This window comes from Haemaphysalis longicornis, unplaced genomic scaffold (genome assembly GCF_048455015.1).
Source record: "Haemaphysalis longicornis isolate Haplotype H1 unplaced genomic scaffold, Haemaphysalis longicornis Haplotype H1 scaffold_2, whole genome shotgun sequence".
Lineage (NCBI taxonomy): Eukaryota > Metazoa > Arthropoda > Arachnida > Ixodida > Ixodidae > Haemaphysalis > Haemaphysalis longicornis.
The window spans coordinates 217,786,210-217,813,005 of NW_027526295.1; the positions used below are offsets into that span (position 1 = coordinate 217,786,210).

A 26,796-nucleotide genomic window follows, 5' to 3' on the forward strand; every position below is an offset into this window, starting at 1 on the left:
CTGTCGTCATTACTGGTTCATTTCCAAACAAACGCCAAATTCTGCCGAGTACTCGCTAGAAAACTTAGATGTCCGCGCAGTTACCAGGTTGAAACAAACACCAATTTTAACGCGTAAGAGTTAAGAAGCTTGGGGTACCTTCTGATAAAATAAACTAAATAAAATGATATAAAGATTTAACCCTCCAAAGAAAACAAATTTCGGAATGGCTTTACAAAACCCGATTTCTCCTCGATTATCAGTTTTAAAGAAAGCATTCGATTTTCGCCTCCCAATTTCAAAAAAATATATAAAACCCAAACATGAACAACCCTACAAATACCCATTAACAGGATCGGCCAGTCATCAGCGGTTGGCCCCCCCCAAAAAAGGGAAGCTTTTGTCTAACTACAATTTTACGCGGTGGGAAAACATTTTGCATGAAAATGAAAGTGAAAACAGCTAACATGCAAACACGAAAATCAATGAAGAACCCTTTGCATATTTTGCTTTTGCCTGCACAAACCAAAATTGTCTACAAGCTAGCCTCTACTCCCAATCCCATCTCACCTTCTAAACTTTTTCAACGCCCCCAGCTAGCATGCAAAATGGCAAGCCATTGCCACCTACAGTTGTTTGTCAATTCACAGAAGATGAGGGGCCTGACCACTGTGCAATACGCTGGTCTTTGTGCATTTTATTAACCGATACTATTTTTATTAACATGTATTTTTATTATGAGGGATGCTGCTTCCCAAGCAGTTCGCATGCTCAGACCACGACACATCAATGCAAATACGGCAGTAGTTTATTTATGACACCGGCGGTAAGAAATGCTTGACAACACACAGAAACACGCACTCCTGTCAAAGAATACATGTCCACCAAGAAATGACACCGTCCAAAAACCGTGGCGCCTTGCTCCAGAGTAGTAAAGTTAAGATCGCGCCATTAAAAATTCTCGAGGAAAAAATGCTTGCGTCTACTTAGCCCACAGATGTGGGGGCACGATTAAAGGTAGAAATACACACATTCGGTCCTGTACCATACGCCAGGCCAAGTGGAAAGCCACATTGTAGAAAGGTTGCCACTATGATCAAATTTGATAAAGATATGCACTAAACAAAAACGCAATTCTCAACGCTTGTAACAAACCGTGACTAGGAAATGTACATGGAACGTAAAATCCTATAAAAGGTAGACTAAAAAATAAAGCAACTCAATTTTCTCTGTAAATAAACGGTGCTCTTTCCTCTATAGTTTCTTGCAGCAGTAAATCTTGTGACAGTCATAATGGAGACCATAATTATATTAAGTACACAATATTTTCATTCAGCTCTTACCAGTACACTGAGCCTGGCTAATGATGGGCACACAGGACACAAACAGTCACACACTCTTGTGACAGCTTTGGCATTGGCATAGCGAAACAGCAAATCAATTGCCTTCTACGTTGCAATGGAAAGAACACAGCTCAATGTATTGGTTTCACATCAGTACGACATCCACTGGGGCTAGCAACAAACTGACTGTTCAAGCGACTAGACAGGCAAAAAGAAAGTGCCACGTTACGCACTACGTAATGTATTTACACAGCATAATTATGCGAAACTCACATCGCAGAAACCTGCAGGACAAAGATCCGCATTATTTGCATCCAGGACCATCCATACTCTCAGACTTCATTTTTCATTGGGGAAGGGATGGGGGGGCGGCTGCCACAGTGGCCAAACAGAAGCGACATGCAGTAAAACCTCGCTGCAAGAGAAACTCACGGGACCCGGCAAACATGTCTCTTGTAACCAAGGTCTCTTGTATGTGATGTTGCTAATGCGGCAAACACAGGAAAACCAACCAAACCGTTTTCATTCGAATGTCTCTTGTAACCAAGTGTCTCTTGTAACAAGGTTTTACTGTAACTGCAAAATATACTAACTCAAGTGCACAGTTTGTAAAGGAGAGAAGGATGGGTTAAGTGCTCAAATCTCACTCTTTTGGGGCTTGTTTTCATTTCAAATGACACCACAGGGCTTCCGCTTCCCAATCTGTGAGCCGTGAGGCACATAACTATTTATGGTATGTGATCCAGCAGGTGTGCCAATGTCTTGAGCAAGCAGCTCCTAGAGTTATCAAAGAATTAGGGCAACCGCACTCAAAGCGCAGTGACAGCAAGTCGTGCTCAAATCGACAGCATGCTGGGAAGCTCGTAAAGGAGGAAACTCGTATTGGAAATACCTCGTTGTATTGAAACTGTTGCCATAAAAGGATACAGCAGCAGTTTAGCATTGTGACCGTATGTCAATATGGCAACTGACTGCATGTTAGGAATTTGTTTTTTTAGGCAGCGATGTTGCGTTCAGCTTTATTATTTATACTGCAGCCAGTCCTCACTCCCAGCCTACAGAGTCTTGCCAAAATAGTCAGTCTCGCTCTCTATCTTGTTTATGTCTGTAATTCTACACGATTCTTTTTTTTTTTTTCCAGTTCATTCTGCTAAGTATGTCTGGTGACAATACTGGTTCGATTCCTACCACACATAAAAAAGAAAGAAAGGAAAACAGCTAGCTACTGCCCCTTCTAGAAAGTAACGAAGCACTGTTATGTGCCATTACAATTATTCGTTGTACCACACAAGACAACAATAGGCTATTGCTTGTTAAGATAAAGTAACAAAATAAACCAATGGGATGCCCGAATGTGAACAAATCAGCTAGCAGTTTAACATGAAATTTTTTTTAATTTACGAATCACCACATGGAATTCAAAAGAGCTCGAAAGCCTGTGCAGCTAGTCTGCACCACATACAAGTCCTTACAAAAACATCTATGACTAACGAGTCCCACAATAACAGTGACTAGTGCCTCAAACACCAAGCTGTAAATTTGCAAATTCTGTGCACTGCTTCGCAGCTCGAGCAAAATAAAACAGCTTTAGCAACTATAGAATCCTTCTTGGACACATTAGTGGCTCCTTCTCACACACCACAGCTTGCCTAAATTTGACTCTGCCTCCTGTAGTAACTCCAGTTACCTATGTTAACAAAATGACTAAATAACAAACACATAGCTCTAACTGGTTCAACTGTTCAGCAGCTTCAGTAGCGAAGGAAAAAAATAGTTCTTGTAGTGTAACTAAAGCGGTAGTAATTTGCAAAGATTTCTGTTCATGTTGAACGCTGCATGGCATAACTAGAATTGCATCCCTTGGCAGTTTTCTCTCGTTTTTTGGCACTTATAAATGTCAGGAGCAGTTACATGAATGTTCACATTTGTAACTTGCACCCCCCCCCCCCCCCCCCAAGAAGCTTTACCAGAGTAAAAAATAAGGGTTGTTTAACCTTTTTTTCACTGCAAAATTTTGAATGAGACTGGCAAACTCATGCACAATTCAGCTACGGTGTTCTGGTAGAACAAAGTAGAAAGGTCAAGTTTTGTCTAGGCCCAACAATGACATTGTTCTGCATTAGTGAGGAAACGCATCGAAAAGCTGCTTCAGCATAACTTTGGGGACAGTAACATTAACATTCTCATCGACCCAACATGCGAGTAGCACAGTTCCTCATCTCCATATCTTTCCAACATAACTGAACACAGAAGCTCACATGACAGTTACGGTAACCTTCATTTTGTAATTTTGCGGCAGTTCTGTTCTGGAGAAGATACCATATGTGCCTTTCCCATTTGATGGACGAAACGCACACTGGTATCCCTGATGCTAGAACTCCATTAGTCAAAGCCACACAACTGATGCTGACTGGAGCATTGTAAATGCAGCCGCTCTCAAGGAGCACTTTAACAACTGGGAACTGAAATGGGGTCTATAGCATACCCAATCGCAGCGGCGTGTAAACTAATACATAAACTAACACACAAGCTGCCTTGCTCCTTGCTGGAAAATCTACATCAGCAGGAATCCTGAAGAGCCGCAATGACATTATCTCGGTCAAAACAGACTGAAGTACCTTTCTTCGCTTGATTTTGATCTGCATGCTTCCACAGCATAAGCATCCCCAGTGAGATCGGTCCAGGTACAGGGTCCTTCGAGTGTATGCTGGGTGCAGTACAAGCACAAACGTTTCTCTCGAAAAAAAAGTTTTGCTGCTACGCTGCTCATCCCTTCAACTAGAAAAATCATACCCCGCAAGGGTGGTTCAAAGCATAAAGGAGTTCGCATTGCCAGCAAAGCTAGGACCGACGTTTCAGTACAACTTTGCTCCTCACATCCCGCATGTTGACTTTTAATGATCGCAAATGTGTAGGCTTCACACTTGGTGCCAGGATAGATTTGGGCCACAATCACAAGCGTCACACCAACTGCTACTAGTCAGCCTTAACACAGAATCACGGAGCAGCAAAAACAGCAAAATGTAGCGCATGGACAAATAAAGAGCCTCTTGAAGGAAATGGAACGAAAGAAGGATAGAAAGAGGAGGGAAAAAAAAAAGAAAGGAGTGGCAGCCACGAGTGGGAGGGGCTCGTTCCCCCTCAGGTCTTGGGCGATCCCCGGGAGAGGGAGTTCTGAAGCCGGTAGAGCAGGGTGGTCTTGGGAATGCCAAAGCGTCGAGCGGCAGCTGTCATAGGTACACCCTCGGCGAAGACGGCGCTCAGGGCACGCTGCATCTGCTCCTCTGTCCAGCCAGAGTTGCGGCCGCCCCGGGCAGGGAACAGCGAGTGCGGGGTCCCTGCGATGTTAGAAATGTTAAATGACGTCAAAAATTTCTGGCCCCTGCGTGCGTGTCTATGTTCCTTTAGATTTGATCTGACTGTAATGCACGTAAATTAGTCACCAGTCTGCAACGCTTTTAAGATAATGCTTGTAATTTTAAATGACTGCAGAAAAATGTAAGTTTGGAGTCACTGGCTCCAAAGCCAGGGAAGATAACACGAAAATGTACTGTCATATACCCAAAGTAAGAACTAATTATCTTGCTGCTGCCTAAAATGAGGACTAATTACGGTAAATTTAACTTACCTTTCTCCGCTATTGTTTTCTGGAAATATTTGTAACTTAAAGAAGCTAGTCCACGTCAGCACTTCAAAAGGAAGGTGAAAGTGTTCCTAGTCACTAACCACTGTCTCCCAGAAACCCGAGCGAGCATATTACTTGTGCGACATTTTTCTTCCCTCTCACTCTTTCTGTCGAGGAAAGGCTCCTTTTTCCTTTAAACCACGGTTGTGTATTGTAATACTTATAATATCCCAATGCTCAACGTTTTTTTATATTGATATTGCATAATGCCTGATGCACTTGCTCATGTTTTTATTGCACTCACTACTTGTTATCTTCAACCTTGGGACTTCCTCTGTATAACTCTTTCGTTACCACGCCTATTCAAATCGATCACCGGTGATCGATGATTTATATTGCCTATTTCGACATGTTGTAGTCGTTTCTCGTATACCTAATGCAGCCAGTGATTAGTCTAGGCATTGCCCTTTTAGAATCAGTTTAAATTTTCCCGCTCCGGCGACATTGAGATTTTTGGCGGCGTTTTTTGCGAGCTGAGGTGCGCATGTTTTTGACGAAGGGGGCGTGGCTGCTGCACTTGAGAAAAAAGGATGCAGATCGTGGTTAGGCTGCATTATCATAATATTTTTTTTTGTCAAAAGGCTCCTGGCAAGTCAAATATTAAATAATGGGGTCAGCTTTGTAATCCGACAGCGTTGAGAGGTGATAATTACTTGAAAATGGCCCCAGCTATTCACTAATGATCTTTGGTTCGGACAAAGGGCAGCTTTATTCTCCCAAAGCTTATTTCTGATGATCCCCCGCATGTCTAGCAAGTGTGCCTGACATTTTCAACCAGTTTCCAGCAGTTTCGGTTTCATTTTCGCATTGCGAAATTCATATTTGGCGCTACTACGCAGTTACCCAACTACAAGCTCATTTGCCATGGCGCCTCCGTTGCCCGCTACTGCTCCTCAAAACAAGCACGCCGCTCGCGCTTCCACTTTATCTACGCCTTGCTTCTCCGATAAGAGCTTCCGCTGAAAGTCAAACGATAACACCAAGTCGTCGGGTATCAGTTCAGACGAGGAGAACGCTTCCAATTGGCCTTGAACACCGCCAGCTGTTCACCGGCCAGTTTCGGTTTCATACAAGGTATTTCCGGAAGTCTAGTGTCGCTTCTTAGTAGTACTGTTTATTCTGACAAAGTCTCCAACAGGCTTGTATTTGTTTCTTTTCGAAAGTGTTAGGTGGCGCTGCAATGTAGTAGGCTCGTAGAGTTGAACTCGCTTCACAGCCCGACGGCGGCTTGGTGAAAGCTTGCTGGGCATGATTCTAGCGCATCGTACCTTATTCCTGCAAGCAGGGCTACCATAGTGAGTCAGAACATGATAATAAAACGCAAATGAAAGTTCTGACTGATGAGCGATCATCAGAACGTCAACAAGCATCCACCAAAGAGTTTGGTTCTCAACTCCAAGCGGATTTTTTCACGTCGCTTGCTTGCCTTCAATATTGTGCCGGTCATAATCATTGACAAGGTGTTTTTACATCCCGTGGAGGCTAATTTGGGCCTTTAATAATGTCAAACCACCAGATTTCCTCTAGAGAACTATCCAAAATAGCAAAACTTGAAATAGAGGTTGGGCTTCACCACATGGCATGGGCACCACATGGGCTAACATTTTCTTTTATATCTGACAAATTGTACTGCGCAACTCAATTTTTTTTCTAGGACAGGTTTTTGAAATGTCTACCTACAAAATGTATATTCTAATTTTTTTTTACTACATGTGGTTTATTATACACAACTTACTTTTTTCTTTTTTCTTCGACGCGCGGACAAAAATTTCGAATTCGATAATTTTTTTTCGGAATCATTATTTAGGAAAACATTAATAAAACTGGTGTCGTTGGAAAGCGCGTGGAATAATCTGGATTGTATGTCACTGCAATGTGTGCCTAACCAATATGTATAGCACAAAAAAATGTTTTGTCAGACCCTTCAAAATTGGTCAATTTCCCGCGGTAACGAAAGAGATAAGCTACTCAATGTATGCACACTTCAGCATTTTTCTGAATAAATTTGAATTTTAATACCACTTGTAGTGAGCTGTGGCCAATGTGGCTACAGTGCACCAGGCGGTCAGTCACAAACAAACAAAAATACCTGTACCTTTATGAACAATGCATACAGAAGGGAGCCGGGGTCGATACTAATCTATCAGACTCGACAGCGAAATGTTTATGAATCCAGATGCGACAATCCACGCATACGAAATGTTTAGTCGTTTTACAGTTTACGTATCCTGCTGCAGTAATTACAGGAGAACAGTGTTGCCTGCGCAACAGATGTCCCTGCCCTACCATCGATCAAGAAGTGGAGCGCCTGCAGTGACGCACCTTTGTTGATTAAAGCTTTAAACCAAGTTCTTTTTGTGACGCGTCACGGCCCCGCCAGTCCTCGTCCCGAGCCAGTGCATCGCCGCCTTCCTCAGCGCTGTTACACGGAAGGACTACTTCATTAATGTTGTGGCACTGTAAATGGTATGGGATGCTTAATAGGCAAATCTTCCCCGCCAGCAGCCTGGACAACAAACGGGAGAACGAAGCGCTTTTGATGGGCTGAAGGCTCGCATTCCACGCTTTCCGGTGATCCCCAGCCAAGGCCTGTGAATAAACCTTGCCTCACCCCTTAATCGCTCGATGGAAGGTGTGGGGTAGTCCGCAGTGTACAATAGAATCGCTGCATCTTCGCCGAAGCTGTCGCCTTGCTGGCCTCTCGCCTATCCGAGCAACCATGGCTATGACTGAAGGTAAGGTGACCTTGACAAGCATCTGGCACCACCATTGGGGCACGGGGAAATTTGCAGGGAAGGCCGGTGGATGAATGGCCCACGCATTATGAATAAAAAAGCAAATATAACTGTGGGCAAATATAAATATAAATGCTGCGGTGCGACTCATGAACATCGTGCTTTTCTGGGCTGAGATAGCACTGATGTGGTTTGAAAACCAAGAGGAAACGTTGACGACATCGGATTTATGCATCAAGGAAATTAGGAAGTGCTTTGGAAATTCAATAGCGAAAAGGAAGACAGCCAAGCAGACATTAGATTTGCCAAGCAGACAATTTTTGCAAATTGCTATTAACCTCAGTTACTTTAGACTTATTGTGGTCGTCCCAGGCCAATTCACCTGAGTATACTGTAGGCACATACGTATCCAGCACAATATCCCTGTCACACGGCAGATCTAATGACATTTACAGCAAATGTCATTCGCTCTAAACGTCATTAGTTCGGCGCTACACGAGATTACCGAATGACATTTGAGGCGAATGACATTTAGCGGCTAACTGAAATCCCGGACCTCGGTTAGTGGCCAAATGAGTAGTCTCGACAGCAGTAGCGCGTCCCTAGACAGGAAAATTCAGTAACAAACCAAAGAATACTGTTTCTAAAAACTGTCAGTAAACTTATATTTTCTTTTTTGTATTGTTGTTCTATAAAGAAAGACCAGCAAGTACTAACAAAAAAGAAAATCTCGTCCCCAGTGCACGCGCTACCCTAATCCAGATTTTTTGCAGACTTGTCTCAGCTTGTGATGTCTACTGATGTCACCTAAATCGGTGGTTTTCTTGTTTTTATTTAAAAATATTCCTTTGTTACTTTTTTTTTTTTTTTTACATATTAAGTGTGAAAATATTCTAGATGCGCTTGAAATGTAATTTTGCGGTTTTGCGAGCTCGCTAATCGTCAGCGCTATCACAATCAAATGACATTTGTTCCGCCGTGTAGACCCGCACGGCCGAGCTGAATGTCATTTACAGCTAATGTCATTCAGTTTGAATGACATTAGATTTGCCGTGTGACAGGGGTGTTACATAAGGGATATACTGAAGTAGTGCCGGGCAGTTGATACTAGAATGCCAGAAGACGAAAAAGTTGGGCATGTAAAGGGACATTGAAGTGATTGGTAAACATTGCGGGATTACTAGTGTAAATTGTAGTCTGGAGTCTCTAGAGCATGTTTAGTCCCCCCTCGCTGCATTTATGCGACTTCATTCAGTAGAAAAGTCAATTAAAAAATGCTGTGCTCCTCTCTGAATCCCCCTTGCCGATTTCCTATGGTGTTCGTATGACATCAAAACAAGATGGCTTGGCTTCACTGCGCCACTGCATGGTTTGCCGATCAGTTGCCAGGGGTCGTCGCAATTCGTTCGTTCACTTGAAACTAAGCCACCTCCACACAAGCGCACATGCGATGCTTCGTTGACTGGTACACTAGTAGAAAAAAGTCCAATTGAAGGCGGGAGAAGAGTCAGCGAAGTTAATATAGATACTAAGGGACTAAAATCAACTGAAACTTTTATCATAGCGTAAAACCAAGCTGCAGGAAGTAATTTTTGCACTGGGCGAACTAGCGCAGCGGTCAGCTGCACGACCATACATCTGCGAACGCTTTCCGCCTAACGAATGCACTCGCTAGAAGTGAGATATCTGTGGGAATTTAGGGGACATTTGGGGGACTGTACGTGTGTACAGGATGCCTACTACCAGGACAACACCTATCTGTTACAGATGTGGATTCGCCGGCCATATCTCACAGTCAATGACCCGGTGGTTGGTCACTGCCGCCTGAGGACAAAAGCCAACATGACGTTCACCTTGCGTAGGCATAAAAACCCTGACGCCCATTGGTTGCCACCATTTCCATCTATGAGCAACAACCAGCCTTACAGCCCCTGCAGTGGCTCTTCAACCTCTGATAGAAGTTTGACATTGCTGCTCAAGTGCCAGTGCCAATATCTATCGCCTTGGCGCCGTTCCATGTCCCCGGCCCCAAGAAACCAGCCAGCGCGGCTGATGGGAATGAGGCCGCCAGACAGTCTCTACAAAATACAGTGGAACCCCAATAATACGGCTTTCAATGGACCGGGTGAAAGTGTCGTATGAATGAGGTGTCGTAGGATTAGGGTGCAGGTAAATGCCACCATAGTAGACGGCCTCACACGACAGGTAGGCTAAGAACTTATTTAGATTACTATATATACCGTGTTCCCGCGCAATTCGTGATCCCCTAACTGAAATCGCAAGTGTCTAAAAAAATATATTTTGTGCACCCCCTGCACCATCTGTGCTAAGCCATAGCCCGCCAGCACTGCGCCTCACGTACACGGGATAAGATGGGAAGGCCGACATGGCCGAGCAAATTGAGAGAGGAAAAGGCGAGAGCGTTAAACTGCCAAGGCCGCAACCTAGTAGCGACAGAAAGGGAAACAAAATTAATGATAGTACGAGGTGGCAATGGAAGGAAAAAGGCGGGAAAAAAAGGAACGAAGCGACCATTACCGTGGGGCATCACATATGTGCTCACATTTGTTGGCTCGAGGAGAGTTTCGAATTGGTGGTTCGCCGGCCACCTGGACTTTGACTTTTTGCGGTTGGTGCGTTGGCACTCTGCTGCCTTGTGGGGCCGTTAAAGGCACCTGTCTGCTTGCTTAAAGGCAAATTCCCACTTGCGACTCTGGCACGTCGCATGACGGCGTGACGTGCGTGTCACGTCGAGGCGGTGTTCAATCTTGCGATGAGCAATGATGGGACTGCGTTTAGCGGAGCTGCTACGCGACCTGTACGATTTCCTTGGTGCTTCCAGCATTAGCAGTAAAAAAAAATTGTTACATGAGCGCGGCAAAAACAGGTAGAAATCACTCTAGAACACATTCTTCTAACCTGGAACAGTGCCGAAAGTATTGCGGGTTGCAGGAGGAGTCAAAAACAACGAACTCGAGCAGACTCTTTTCAACATATTATTGCAGGAAGAATTATACGTTTGCTTTCACACTACAACACTAGTACCCCAGCCCGCAAGGTTCGCTTCTTTTCACAGACGCAGAAGTTCTGGTGCCTTCGAACTCCACGGTGTTTACTACTCGCCAATAGAGGTACGAAAAGGCTGCAAGTCAGCCTACCGTCCCGCTATCCATCTGGCTATACGCCTCGAGATTCGCGATCGCTGCGCCGCCTGCCGCCGATTCTCCGCGGCGTTTGCGGGATTAGGGCTGCGTGGCTGATAGGTGGTCATACAGTGTTTTGGTTCTCTTTCGCTTCTCTTTGCCTTTCCGCGCACTAAACAACTTGTTATGGTGACATCTGTAAGCCAACTGCACGTTTAGGGCACTTAAAAAAAACAGGTGCGTCTTGGTAGAGTGCTCTAACGCCAACAAGAGCTACCCGGGGAGGCGGTTCTGCGCGTTTCTTGGCCGCTCTTGCGGGCGTCGGTGACGGCGGCAGCATATCACCGCTGTCACCTTGGAACACGTCAGCACAAGTGAATTCTGTTTATTGTCGCCTCGTTTAGACCTGATATTGGCACTGTAAGAGGTTGGTTCGTTTTGCAGCGCAGACAACAAATGCGGCTTTGCTTTGAATATGCACGTCGTAGAAAAATATGTTTCGGGGATGTGATAACCCAATAGCTGACAAAAACTTGTGCCTTTTATGGGAATATAAGCCACGCGAAAATGTTAAGCACACTCAAAGGCTGTGCATTGTCAGATATGTGCCCACTCATGCCTTATAGTAAAAACCAAAGTATATGTTAATGAAATCACGGGAAAATGAATGGTCTGCAAGTCAGGAATAAATAGAATAGTCGTACGGGAATTAAAAAAGAAAACTGAGTGCAGCTTCTGAAATGCTAAAGACGTTTGTTTGAGCAAGGTAGTATTCACCAGACCAACTAGATGCGAAATGCACTGATATTTCGCTAGACATTGGGGGGGGGGGGGGGGGGGGGGGGGATGAGGAGGAGGACGCTCAACTATCGTTGTTTACAAATGCGGAGCGAAATCAACGAATGAACGTTTTAGTAATCACACACACAAGCTGTGTGTTCACTTTTCGTTTGTTTTTCGCCTTCAAAGAACGGCTGACCACTCGGCGGACGCATTTTTTGAAGAATACAGGGTAGGCAGTTCACAAGCGATACGAGGTGTCGTTGGAATAGTTGATTGATTTATTGCAGGGTTTAACGCGCCGACGCAACGGAGACGATGAGGCACGCCGTAGTGGAGGGCTCCGGATTAATTTTGACCACCTGGAGATCCTTAACGTGCGCCGAAATCTCGTACACACGGGCTCGTTGGAAGAGTGTCGTATCTGATAAGGGTCTCTGATTTCGGTTTATGCTAGATTCTGCAGTCTACCTGTGTCATATGACGATGTTTCGAAGAAGAGTTTGGTCACGGACGCGGATTACTCTATAAGACCATCTTTGCGCTTCTCGTGGAGGATAAATATAACAGATGAATCTTTGCGAGCGCTCACCTCGGGACAAGACGACCCAGCATTAAATTTGTCGTCGTGTGCTGACTACGGAGTGTAATTTTGCATTTATCCATCGTACTTCTTTGGTACAATGTTTGTGAAATTTATACCGCATTGGCTTGTTCATGGTACTGATCAATATCTGATATGTGATATTGGCAGGCGTACCTTGCGTGCTGTCAGGTATGAGTGCTCCGCTGAATTTTGTAAGTGCACAAAGTCGATTTACATCATAGTGTGTATGGCCGCAACATGACACTCGGAGAAAACACTGCTTACGGAGACACTACCACTAAATTTCAGGTTAGCGGAATTGCAATCAGCTGCATGCAAATGCTGGCTTCGGGACGCCCGCCTGTGACACGCCCGGCGCTCATATAGATCTCACTAAGATCGCGTCATAAACGTTTATACTCTCGTGAACACACCCCACTTGCAAACAGAGTGCCTGCTCCATGTTATTCGGTACTTCGAACGCGGGCAAACGGTAAATCGCTGTCTTGAACGAGCCCCAAAAGCAACGGTGACAGGGGGGAGCGGGCCGGGGACTCCCGCGCCTGCTTTCGAAACGAGCCGCTAGGGGGATTTCAGTGGCGCCCCTACAGGCCGCGCTCGAGGCGTATATACGAAGATTACTTGCTTTTGAAATACAAACACCTTTCTCTACACCGATGAGTCCCACATTGTTCGTTGATTCGTACATGTGTACGCTGAAGACACTGACCAAAAAACCCAAGTGCACGGGACGTTGCTTGCCGGGCCCGCGGGCCCATCTCAGCAGGCCGGCCGGCCACCGTTTAGGATGCCGGATGTAAACAAACGATTCGTTTCCAGCTACATCAGCCAACTCCACGGCCATGATTGGCTATCCGTTTTTGTGATGTCATTGCGCGACGAAGCATTTCAGTCCAAGAGCAATCGGAAGCGATGACAAGCGCAGGGGTGAGACAGCTGAATTAGATTTGGGAGCAGTTTTTGGAGCAGCGAAATCTCGATTTTGGAGCAGAAGAACCTTGAGTTGGAGCAGAATGATGACATTTATTACGTCACCTTAGGAGCCTAAAAATCAAATTTTTGACAACTCGGGGGGGGGGGGGGGGGGGGGAGTGCACTTTTTAATGGGTTTTGAACGTACATAACACTGAAACAGCCTTTCAATGAAGTTTTTTCTACTAGAGTATCACAAGGTACGAACTGTACTACCTTTTCACAAACCATTTTTAAATTCTTAGGCTCTATGCATAGATAGCATGGAGCGCCGTTGAAAACATCGAATCGAAAAACTAAGCAATCGTAAGGCATTTTCATTATCATGTGAATGCTGAAATTATTATTTTTGTAATCGCAGACTCGGCTTTACACACAATTGTAGAGGCATGGCAAAAGTTGCGCAAAGCGAGGTGACAATCTTCGCACCCCACCAGCCCTCCCATTTCAATCCCCAAGGTGCGCATTCACTACGATCGCAATTTGAATAACGTTGGTATGTTTAGCCACCTCCCTCTTGGCATTAAATTTCACTTCGGATAGATAAACCATTATTACTAGCGTGCAATAATAGCCCGTCCCGCTATCGGCCACTGCTTGAACATTTTGCGGCAATGTAGCCTGCGCCGCCACTTCTGCAGTGTCGATCGTCTCATTTCCGCCACTCGCAAGCTTGCTGTCAAAGGCAGCAATAACTCGGCGTTTTATTATAACACCGCAATTAGTCCGAAATTTCACTTCAAGCACGCACCGTGCCTCTCACTCGAGGCCGAAACACGGCGAATTCACGGGCATCACGTTGTTTTTGATGAACTCCCGTTCTTCGAGTCATGCAACTTCCCTCACCAGATCAAACAACTAAATGAAAACCCAGCCACCCCCATAACCAAAACCACAGTAGAAATCGGCGAAGAGCACTCTGCCTGAACCACGTGCAACTGCTTCGCCCGACGGCCATGTTTTCCAATACTCACCACACCAAGATGGCGGCGCCCAGTAATGTCGTTCTGGATATACGGCGCTCCCAAAATTGCCGTTTTTTCATCAATTTTCACCAGTAGTTTGTTGCCTGAGTACACATACGTATTTTTTTACAGGGCTTTGCAATTGTTTTCCATGGGAAAACTTAAAAAAACTCACAGAATATAACATGTGCAACCCGACATGGTGACCTTCGAAAAAACTATCTTAGGGACAATTTTATGCGGGTGTTTTATTGTATGATCAATCAATTAAACCTTTACAAACAGGATCACCTTGGGGGTGCTGGAAAATTATGCCGTCGGTAAGCATTTTTCCCCACTGAAACTGGCGGGAGCGTTAAAATCCTTGGCTCTCAGACTGCTTTGGAGAAGTTTTGGCGCAGTTTTTGCAATTTTCAAGCTTTTGGAGCAGCCTGGCGCAGGAAAGCAGATTTGTATCAAAAGTGCGCAATATGCGCAGCTGTCTCACCCCTGCAAGCGACAGCTGACTCACCGCTTTGCGACATCGCGCGACATGCAGTGTCACAAGTGGGAATGTGCCTTTAGTCTATCCAGCAAGTGGTCGGGCCAGCAGCGCACTGTTTACCTTTGCACATTAAGCAGCATCAAATGGGAGTTCAGAAATAAAAGTCGACAGGAGGCGGCGTAAAAGGTGGGAAAAACGCCGGTTTATACCCGCCAGCGTCCGTCATGTAAAGCGGACCACTTGCACCCAAGCATTGTATAATCAGGGTTTTTAATGCCTTGTTTCTATGGGGAGTATGCTGGTAAGGTGGGAACCAGAAAAAACGGTTTTGCCTTCCAAGCCCAAGCTTCAAACGGTCATAACTTCTGCTACAGACCAGATAGAATGATACCGTTAGTCTTCTTGCACTCCTTGATTTGTGCACAGTTCACTGGCACCAGGTTCGGCTGCATCACTCTAGCAGTTTTTTTACAAAAGATGGAAAAAATGTCAAATATAAAAACCATAATACAGTGTAGACCGCTTATAACGTATGTCGCGGGAGCCGCAAAAATCCGCACTATAAGCGATACCGCACTATAACCAAAACACGCGCGAATTCAACCACATCGCCCCCTATCTCTCAAGTCAACCTATATTTATCATCACTCAAACGCACAGCACTTAAAAACGAAGGCACGGTCTACATTTCGTATTATTTTTAACATCAGCCGCTGCTGCAGGGAAAAAGCGCAGTCTCACAAACGGCGAGCGCGGCTTTAACTTCCGTTGTGTTTGTTTTGAAAGACCATGACTGCGTTTTTAGCGTCTATGAACAGATGCCGCAAGACGTGATAAGAACGCCAGCGGGATTTTTTTTTTTTTACCCCACCATGTGTTCACAATGCCGAAGGCGGCCTGTTCTGTGAGGCGGCTGCTTATCAGCACAATGTACTGGTGGTGGAAATCTTCGGCTTCGCGCGGCTCGAATGTTCGGAAAGGGAAAGAGCGGTGGCGTATCTGCAACAACGTTCTAAAGCGTGAACCGCGTGGTAGATTTGGTATCGCGAAAACGTGCAGTGCACGCCAGCGCGGATACAACTGGCGTCGTGTGGGCGGTGTGGTATGAGGCGGCAACATGGCGTCGGCACTGGCCGTGAAGCGGTGCAGGCAGTTCCAGTAAGTTCCAGCGACCGCTTCTAACCGCTCGCTGAAATGCCACACGGGGCGCAAGCGAAGATGCTCATGCAAGAAAAGAGCTAATAATGTGGGCGAAAAGTGGAATATAAACAGCCATCCACGCTGCTTGTGAAAGCGCCCATCAAAAAATACCGCGGTGGTAAGCCTAAACATCTCTGGCGCGGCTAGCCGGCTCGGAGCGCTTCGAATCTCCCGCCATTAGGTACGCGTCTCCCCATTGGTGCAAGTCGTCAGGCTCCTCCCACTGCCACGCGAAGAAGCCACCGCGAGCACGGAATCGTCAATACGAGCACGAAAAAAAAAAAAAACTCACGCGCAATGCCGATGTGCACGATTCGTGCACGAAAACGGGCCATGCGGTTCACGATTAATAAAATAAACTTGCCGCGCGCGGATGGGGAGTCTGTCGCTATCTTCCGAAGTGCATCAAGCAAGGTCAGTTGTGGTTATCAGGTACGCTCGAACTAAAGGGTGCCTATTTTTTTTTTCTTTGGGTGTCTACGTTAGAGGAGGGCAAGGGGTGCACGCTGCGTCAGATGGCCGATTTCATCATTTCTTTTTTCTTTTGCTACCCTAAAACGATGCCTCAGCTGCGCCGGTCGATCAGCAGACCCGCCGAAAAACCGCACTATAAACGGTATTGTGCTTCAACCAACCGCATCTTAAGCGGTATGCTTATGCATTGAGTTCTATGGGAGGCAATCCGGTGGTCGCAAAAACCCACGTTATATCCGGTCCCGCACTATACAGTTGAACCCCTTTATAAGAGACACGTACCGGGGAGCAGTTTCTGTCTCTTATATAAGATGTCTCTTATAAGCAGGGTGCCATGTTTTTACCAACTGATCAACCCATAGTTCAATGTGGGCACCGTATGACTCAAATAAGCTCAAAAGAACGCTACAGCATGTTGAAAAAGATTCATTCTAATTAATGTTTGGCCCAAGCATTTATGAAACTTTGTTTGCTTCATGACTGTATTTACACTGTTTTTTACAACCAATTCTAGAAGCTTTTTTTTCCTTTCCTTGTTTGTGGAAGATGAATCGTAGATGTTGAGTTCACAAGCCTGATCAATAGCCAGAGCGCACAGCTTCTTCCGCTGTGTGCTCAGGCTATTCATTACGCTTGCAGGACTCAACATCTGCACTGCTTCTTGATTGGGAGCTACGCGAGTGGGAGAGCCCGCATGTGTGATCGCGCTCCATTCAATGGACGGCAGTAAGCTTCAACCACATCTGTAAGTTGCATTTTCATTGGCAGGGCTTCTCATTGTCATTTCATAGCTGACTGAACCACTTTGTGTTTGCTGAAGTTATAATAAATAGCGACTGCAGGTGTCTGTTGTCCACCTGTGCTTTCAGGATGGAAGACTGGTGGCACTGTGTCTGAAGTTAAAATGTCTGTTACAAGCGAGATTATTGATTAAACTTCAAGGATAACTTGTCCCTTATAAACAAATCTTCTACATCCGATGTCTTTTATAAAAGAGGTCGATTTAATGGGAGAGATAGGGCAGCCAACCATGTGGGTGAATAGTGTCTCTTATACCCATTTGTCTCTTACATCAGTGTCTCTTATAACGAGGTTCAACTGTAAGTGGTTACGTTATAAATGGTCTACACTGTAAATTGGAATGTAGCTGTTCTACACAAAAACAAATTTTATATCTACAATCAAAATGAAAAACTACATATGTTCACCAATTTTTATCATCATAGCTGCAAAAATAAAGTTTTCGATCAAAGGCCCATGTGCCCCCTTAACTGAAAGATCATACGTTTTGTAGCGCTGGCAATGGTAGCTTTTACATCACTGAGCCATGGCTGATCCCCAAGAACGCTTCTTTGACCAAGGAGGCTGGCTTTCACTTTTATTATTGGGCACCGACGAAACAAGAAATGCTTTTCACCACTCCAGCGGCCGGCCGGCGTGCCCGCCTACACCAGACACCCAGACCCCATCAGGCTGGCCGCGAACGAAGCAGCAACAAGCGCAGTTTCAAATAACATGCAAGCGCGACCGCCCTTCATCTCATTTGGTCTGGGGATGACGTCCATCTCATATTCTCTTCTCTCTCAGCGACGTGCCAACCGCGCGTGAAATACACACTCGCTTCCCGCATCCATTTCAAATAGTCCTCGTAGCCGAGGCTTTACCCAGCCCAGACATAACAAGGGTAGAGCTACGCACACACGATTTACAGATTATTTATCAACAGCGGCTCGCAGCGAATGGAAAAGCACCAGTTTGGATCGGTCGGACAATCCCCTGCAGTAGGTACCCTAACCTTTCACAGGTGATGAGGTACAAACCGGGTGCGGGCACGCTTTACCGATAGCAACATAAGCGCGTAGAGGACGAGTTAGAAGGACGAGTTAGAAGCTCAGGTGGGTCTCTTAACCATTTGCAGAACATCTTGTTTCTTTTGCCACTTCCTGCCGAAGATATTGCTTGCAAAAGCTCGGGCATTCACCGTAGTAGGTTATGGATTTTGCTTATTGTGCACCAACGCTTTTCCAAAACGAAACAGAAAGCATGATGGCCAACTCTGAAGCGTGAGGGAAGCAGCCTACCTCGCAGTGTATAAGAGCTGTAGCCTGTGTTTTTTAAATTACATCGGCTCATGGAAAAATTTGATTCACATTTATATTTCATGTGCTCAACCAATTAGGCACTGTTAATTTGAGGAAAACATTTATAGGTGCTTCTCCAATGAGCTCTTGCCGTTCACAACATTTGTGATGTCACCAAACGTAGTACCCAAAAGTGTACGGGGCGTCGACACCCGTTTTCATGTTTCTGGCATTTTCCGCCTTAAACAACTGCTGGTTGCAAGAATGGTGCATTTAGGTTCTCAGCACCGTAATCTATCCATACAGGCCAACTTGTTCCCGCCCATTAGTGTCCCTTTGAGTAGCTCATGCCATTTACAGCGCCACAACAATACTGAAGTAGTCCTGACATGTAACACTGCAAAGAGCTCGGCAGACAAGGATAGAAGAGCCCATAAATACGGACTCATTTGGTATGAGCCAACCCCGTTAATACAGATCGCATTTACAAAATTCTCGTGGGAGTAGATGATTCACACTGTGCTTGCGGAGCCCTATGTACTTCAAGGTGTCTGCTGTTTTCTGCTAATGCTGGCAGCCAAAGCGCAGCTATTGTCTTTTAAACAGCCTGGCCCCAAAAAAAGTGTGCCACCAGCCGTCTCGCACCTTGGCCGGAGCCGCTTCCAGAGCCGGAGTTCTCGCCCGATGCCGCCAGAGTTGCCAGCACTGCAGAGGCGTCTCCTTCGACCTCTGGCTTGGCACCGGTGCCACTTTCGAGCAGCTTAGCCGTGGCCAGCAGGCTCAGCTGGGAAGACGCAGGGAACAACTTCTGGTGACAGTTTCCGTCAAGCAGCGCTGCGCTGGACTGGAGAAGAAAGAGCACAGACCGACTACGTTGCAGTCCCCCACTCTCCTACAGAGTTTACAAGTGACGCAAGACCGTATGAGTGAAAGCACCCTCTCCTCAACTCCATGCAAGGAGAACTACCAATTCCCTAAGGATGCTAATCTAAAGATTTGAAAAACATTCCATAAGTAGGTACACAACAGTTCTACGCCCACCCCAACTGCAGTAGTGTATCTCGAGTACTGTATTATTTTCCTGTCTTGCAATTTCAGCAACAGCAAAAAATTTGAGACGACCACACAGGGGTGCTGCGAATTTAAATTTCAGCCAGAGCCATTGCTGATTATAATTGATTGCCTGTCTGCAACAGACAGATTGATACCTTTAAATCAGCAGTTTGTATCAAGCCTTGGCCGATTAAACCTTCTGGGTTGTGCTGCCCTGTGCATGTATGTTTCCCGCGAACAAGAATTGGGCAACACGCCACCTTCTCTACCAACATAAACTACACCACGACTGCAGCCCTCTGAGCACTAATAATGGTCAAACCAGAGGCCTCACAAGTGCCAAAGCCCCACTCACCTCCTCCCCCTTGGTAGCCAGGGCCTGCTCTAGCAACCGCGATGTCTCGAAGTCCTTCTCCTCCTCCTCCTCTTCCTCTTCCACAGCCTCATGTCGTGGCCGCAGCCGATGCTTCTGGTCGCAGCCTCCGAGCTCCTTGGTGGACAGCAAGCTCTCCAGCACGGAGCACGAACTGCTGCCGCCCTTGCTTCGCCGCGTGCTTCGCTGCAGGGTGACCGCCTCCGAGGGGCAGCTACTCCTCTTGGGAGAACGCTCCCCGTCACTCGAGTTCTCTTCCTCCGCTTCCTCGTTGCTCGAAACCTGGCTTTCTGCACAGGGTACAACAACACAACGCTGTAATGTAATACCAAAAAATGCGCTACGCACTGGGGTCGAAGCATACATATCATAACCGCCATTATGACATGCTCTTCACTAATTGATAGTTGGCCCATTCCTCATTCCTGAGAGGAATTGAATTACAATATCCCCACAGCAGATGGGGGTGGCCAATCTCGCTCCTCACGATTAGTGGAACGAGGAGCACATGACTGTAGTGCTGCACGAACAAGCGATCATGTAGAAAGACACCCAATGCCATATTCTTTACCAGTTTCTCTGAAAGAGGAATTAACCACGAATTTTGCATCGCCAAGATGCAAGCACCCAACAAAATGTTGGTCTACCAATGATGGTGGACTTCAAAGTAGGTGCCCATGCCCGTGTTGTCCTTCGGTGGACACACATTGTTGTGTGTTGTTCACGTTCTATGAAAGAATGCATTTATACCGCATATATGCATATATAAGACGCCTCGGAAAAAAATTTAGCTTGGCCCAATGAGCCGCGGAAAGAACGATAGAAGTGGTGACGCTTAAAGGGGCCATACAGACAAAACACAGGATTGATTCATTCGAAAGATTGCCTTGTTAGAATCCTACTGACACCACTTTTAACGCCAACTTCGCTCGAATAAGCTACATAATTAGGAAAAAAGGGAATGGCCATGCGACCCACCAGCTAATTTCCCGCAACCGAACCTATGATGTCATAGCCCAGCTGTGCGATTGGCTGTGCCTGGCAAAAGCAAACACAAATTAGGCAGGGCTTATAAGATTGTCGAACGAGCTATCTGTGCTTAAATTTAGACAAATACCTTTTATAGCAGTAAGAATTGTGGGGTGAACAATTATAGTTACGAACAAATCCGTAAACACCGAAGCAGTTAGTGCAGCACTTTGCCGGCTGACGCTGCCTAACACCGCCGTCGGACGCGTTGGACTTGTTCAACACAACACTGACCAACTGACATAAGCGGCCCGGTCACTTACATGACCATGTTTGTCGAGCCATAGTTTACGTTTTAGGAAACGATTAATAGAAACCCTCATAAAAATACGGCAGATATAGAAGTTCAGCCAGAAGCAAAGTGTGAACACCGGCACGTCAGCAGTATTGCAACGCCACCTATGAAAGTGGGCGATAAACAAGATAACGAAACGGCCGTCTGTGAAATGGTAGCAGCCCTGGTCAGCAGGCTATCTTTAGTTTTAAGGCCCTGCTCTGAACACATCATTGTCGACGAAAAAACATGATTTAGCTGACTGCTGAGAGAGACGACTAGAAGTACGAGGAGACAAATAACTCGATCAAGGGATGAGAAAAGAAAATTTGCAAAGAATGGCTTAAAGGGGCACTGACACAAAATTTTGAAGGCGAGATAACTTCAGAGATAGATTGGTGGGAACATATATACATCACCTGCAAAATATCAGCGGCGAATACAGCCTAGAACATATTTAAAATCAATTTTAAAGTGTGCGAAACGCAACCGAGCAGCCAGCAGAGGACCACGCGCAATCGACATCTATGTAAATAAACAACATCCAAACACGTCACGAGTTTGTGTTTGCCGCTTACGCACTGCCGGCGTTTTTCGCCGGCTCGCCCGGCTCGCCGCTCCAATCGGAGGGCCGGAGGGCGGAGCTTCTGCTCTCGAGAACGAACGACCCGATCGTTGGTGGCGGAGGCGCCGTGATTTCGTCAGCTCATCGGGAAGCTGGCCGCGACCAAAGTTCTACAGCGATTCCAGGCACTCTATTTCTATTACTGTTTATTACCATTGGATGCAAAAACGCGCCGGAGGCACGAAAAGCCCACTCAGCTAGCCGCACGGTCGCTGTGCAGGCGGCGGCCAAGGCCGTGAAGTGGCCCAAGCCGGCGCAGGTAGCTCGAGTGATAGCTTGTTACCGCTGCACGAAATTGTCCCCAAGTCCCGACCATGGTGGCTTACATGAGAAAGGAGTTAATGATGCAATGGCGGGTTGCATTAAAAATTGTCATCTGCACCGCTTACGAGAGCGGCTCTCGAATATCCGCCGCAGTGCTAAGCCGAATACAGAATACATCTGTAGGCGGACCTGTAGGCAGACCGGTCGGCTGCTCCCAGCGCGCGTCTTGCCACCCACCGTCTCGAGCGTCACGCGTTGTTCTTTAGCCGCGGTAGCATTTGCACTCGCAGCGCCTGCGTCACATCCACGGTCGCTTTTTAATTAAGCGCCTCACGAGATCAGTACGTGGGGGCATTCGCAGAAACTGCCGTCGATGCGGATTCGACAGTGGTACAGCGGCTCTGGTTTGTGATATCCCTCCGACGGTCACGTGGTCAGCTTTGGTCACACAAAATCCACAAAATCCATCGTTTCGCGGCACTCGCCGAAACCGAAACTGCGACTGGCCGCATTGAAAATGCCTCTAATTAAACAACCGTCGCACGCTGAAGCAAATGAGGTTTCTACAGGTTATAAATAGGTCACTAGCTACTTATCGCAATAAAAAAAACAAGATGCAAAATTTTTGTGTCAGTGACCCTTTAAGATAGTGCAAGATAGAAGCAATTGGAAGTCAAACGGGAGGAACCTACATCCAGCAATGAACATAAAATAGGCTGATGCTGATATTATAAACTGTGGTGATGGACTACTAAAAAGTTCTGAAAGAACGGCCACCAAACCACAGAGATAATATGGGATGGGCGAACTTTCGAGTCAGGTTCAAAAACTACAAAAAAGTGGCTCCACCGCCAACCAAAACTGCGGCGATATCAAGTAAAAAAGCCAGACAGGTTGTGTCTCTTTTGTTTAAAATTGAGAAATCAGCAGTGTTCATGGCCACAGGACATTTTCACGGAGACATTTTCCCGGGCTTTCAAAGGTGTCGAAGCAAGCGCAATTTTAGGGGGTGCGCAATCTTCCGGGTCTTTAAGTAAATTGATTATTTCACCCCTAAAGGAAGGTGGGCGACATTTTGGGTAGGGCGTTCTCTTGAACCTTTATGGTAGTACAAATTACACAAGACAGAAACAGGGCCCAGTGGTTCATACAGCTTCAATTTCGCTCAAACCAGACATGAAAGTGAACAGTTGTCACCTTGCTCTCGAGGCGTGACATGTCTTGGTCTGACCCTTTTCCTCTTGCTGCTGGCCGGAGATTTTACGGGTCTCTTTGAGGGTAACGTTGTGCTCGCTGAGTCCACGATGTTGCTCGCCCGCACCTCCGAGGATGCCAAACTGGACATGAAACAGAAGTGCATGTTTTCTTCTTCCTGAAATGCCTGTTCCCCAGAACACCAGCCAGCAGTGCTAATACACCAAGTGTGCAAGAGCGCAGTTTACACTCTCCGATACCTAGGGCCCCACCCGCATGCCGACGCTAAATTCCTAACAATTAATTCAAGAGCCTGACAAGACTATGCATGCTTTATTGATTACTGTTTCACACCTGTTATCTAAAATAGTTACAGACACCCGCCGCGGTGGCTCAGTGGTTAAGGCGTTGTGCTGCTGAGCACAAGGTCACAAGTTCCATTCCTGGCCGCGGCGGCTGCTTTTCTGATGGAGGCGAAAATCAAAAACGCCCACGAGTTTCCCAGGTGGTCAAAATTAATCCGGAGCCCTCCACTACAGCGCGCCTCATCGCCTGCGTTGCGTCGGCGTGTTAAACACTACAATCAATCAATCGAAATAGCTACAGACAACGATGCATCGGCCTTCATTTGCGTGCAGCATGCTGTAGCAAAAATACCTACCATGAGAGTGTAAAGGAAGCAGACATAAACATGCACGGCCTGTATTTTGTATCAAGTCTTTTGGGGAGTAGACAGTATTACAGTACATCTTTTAGACATTATGCCCGTTCTTACTTTGAAAAAGCTCAAAAGAGCCTTTGCTGCCACGGCCATAAAAGACGATTTCACACCCAAGCATTGTAAAGACACAGAGCCAACGAACCTGGGCAGCTGCTCAACCAGCTCTGGAGTGTCGCTAGTCAGATCGGTGAGGCCCTTGACCTGGAGCGCCTCTGCAGCTTTCAGAAGTGACGCAAGCTGCTCCCGTGATACGTTCACCTCCCCATGGTACATGAAGTCTACAATAGCTCGCAGCTCGTTGAACTTGAAGTCCTTGAGAATGACTATTGGGTGCTGGCATTGGTTTTCTGCAAATAAATTCTGAAAGAGAAGAGAGTGTTGTGTTAGTTGTCCCCTGCCGAGCATTTAAAGGGGCCACAAAGACAAAATACAACTTTTCCATTTGAACACAAACAGTTCAACTTTAAAACCCACTCATCTGAATTTCAGCCCCCAACCGTAAAAGAAAAGAAATATTAAATAGCTTTCAAATTTCATGCTACAGTATGTCAGCACTGACTTAACGTACTAAAAACATGGTTACTAGTGGGTTAACAGCCTGTTAGCATCCAAATGATATGATCAAACGGAGCTGGAGGCCCCACTACAATCGCCCAGCCATGTTTCTTGGTGGTCGCTTTGGTCACTGGCCCCCAATCGCATGAACAGGTCCCGGTGTCGTCACAAGGTCTCGCGAGTAAGTGGCTGGCGAGTTGCCACTGCTTCACCTGTTTTCCTAGATATTTAGCTTAGTTAAAGGGACACTGAAGGAAACCAGCAAGCTGGTTTCAAACTACAGTTTGAGCTTCCCATAGCCATTCTAGCATTAAATCGGTACCGAAAGATGCCTTAATTCCTGAGAAATCGCTAATCAAACAACGCATTTCCCTTCCTCATTTCCCTCGCAGTGATTTCATGACACAAACAGCAGCTGCAGCAGCCAACATTTGCGTCACGATAAACCTTCTGAGAAGCAAGCAAGGAAGTGGTGATGTATAGCCGTATAGAAGCGAGCTCACGCATGCCTCGTTGCATAGCAGAACTGCCCCGCATTTGGACGAGTAGCGCCATCCAGCAGGAGCTCGGGAAGAAGGATGTTGCGTACGCGAGACGCTTCGTACATTAGAAAATACTGACTTTAGCCAAAATAAGCGCTCCCGTGATTTTCTTTTCTTTTTTGCGCAGAAAAGGTACACAGAGGGTCATAATAAATGTACGGTACAGGGGCCGCACAGTTATCCGGCAGAGTATTGTACCAAGTATTTGTACCAAAATCAAAATGAACTTGTAGGCATTTGGGGTCGCCCCGTGATCTACTGGCTGTGCTCTCGTGATATTGTTCCTAGCTTTCTCTTTGCTCTTCGACGTTCAAACATGGCACTACAAAAACTTCCAGTTGAGCTTTATCTACGTCTGAAGCCACATTGTTCCAATATTTGTCACACAATTTTAGCCACTTCCGGTGTAAGTTGCGTGGTAAAGCCAGCGGTGGCGACACCTGTCCTCACGTTTTTGCTATTTTCTATCTTAGGCCAGCTACACATATGAGTGGTATATTCGTGGTGTCAGCGAGCTAATCTATCGATCTAGAGCAACTTGTAGTTTGTCTTCAGTGTCCCTTCAATGGAAGTTTGAGTTAAAATTTGCAGGATCGTAATGCAGCCTTTCAAATGAACCAGATCTGTATATTGTCTTAGACCCCTTTAAGGTAAGCTTGCATTAGAAGGTCACTAAGAACTGAGGAGCCTTTTAAAGGTCACGCCTTTCACACGTATTTACAGCTAGTTGTACAAAAAAGTGGCACGTGGGCTGCACTGGAACATTGACTGAACTGTGAGTGCGTCAGTAAAGTAGAGGCACCTGAAAAAATGGGCTGCACGCCGACAGAACTGCCTTGTGGGCCTTGAGACTGAATCCTTCGCAGGCGAGTGTGACATCCGTAAAAGACTCGCTGAAGAGAAGCTGGTCGAGGGCACTGAGGAGGTTGCTGTAGTGGCTTTTCCACTTCAGGCAGAACTGCTGGGAGCCCATCGTAGCGCCTGACTGAAAAAACAAACAAGGAACGCTAGCTAAGCCGTCACAGAGAACACAGCACCGCACACGCACGAGCACCAATTTTATATAGTGCATGGCGCTTCTCCAACAGTCAACCCGCGCAATTTGAAAAAGGCACCTAATTCAACAGGTAATGTATGCCAAAGAAACTGGGAGGGGCGCCGCGGTAAAGGAAAGAAACAAGAGGCCGAGGGAGAGAGAGAAAGAGCGGTAGCTTGGTTCCCTACGATGCATGTCGTAGCTCTGAAGCAACGTGACCCGTATTTGTGCAACTTACGTCGCCGTTCAGAGATTTCTTGGTTCAGAACACTGTTCCGCGAGATAAAGAAAGAGCACTTGTCAACGAGAGTTGCGAATAACGGTTACAAGCACATGACTGCGCGTTTTAAGACGCGCGGAACGCGCGATCGATTCGGCCTCCCAGCACAAGCAACGATTGCGAAACAGCTTGTCGGTAGTTGGCTGTTTTTGTTAACATGGGCGAGGAGCTGTGAAGTACACGTATTGCCAGATAAATTATCGACAAATGTGAAGCAGGTCACTCACCTCGCGTGAAGTAAAAGTCTGTTTACAAACCAAATGCTCGACTTCCAAGTTTTCAATGTTGCTAATGCACCCAATCAAGAGCCCGCTGCGACATATTAATTGGTAATAAAAATAGTACTGATTATAATTAAGATGGTTTACATATAAAATACAAGAATTACGGTTAACTGTAGCT

At 46.2% G+C, this 26,796-nt stretch overlaps 1 protein-coding gene across 3 annotated transcripts; it reads right to left on the reverse strand.

Annotated features, from left to right (window-relative positions):
- Positions 1 to 769: 769 nt before the first annotated feature.
- Positions 770 to 26,774, reverse strand: LOC144169905 (uncharacterized). Of its 3 annotated transcripts, none has more exons than XM_077699335.1 (7): positions 26,622 to 26,774; positions 25,881 to 26,063; positions 24,124 to 24,341; positions 23,264 to 23,403; positions 19,857 to 20,164; positions 19,094 to 19,232; positions 770 to 4,660 (listed from the first exon to the last, which is right to left on the reverse strand). In XM_077699335.1, exons 2-7 carry the CDS (start codon positions 26,049 to 26,051, stop codon positions 4,464 to 4,466), a joined length of 1,173 nt encoding a protein of 390 aa, XP_077555461.1. In that variant the 5' UTR covers positions 26,052 to 26,063; positions 26,622 to 26,774; the 3' UTR covers positions 770 to 4,463. The 3 variants fall into 3 exon arrangements, with proteins under 3 accessions (XP_077555461.1, XP_077555459.1, XP_077555460.1); XM_077699333.1 differs by having other exon boundaries at positions 19,094 to 19,292; XM_077699334.1 differs by lacking the exon at positions 26,622 to 26,774 and adding an exon at positions 26,353 to 26,557 and having other exon boundaries at positions 19,094 to 19,292.
- Between the last annotated feature and the right edge of the window lie 22 nt (positions 26,775 to 26,796).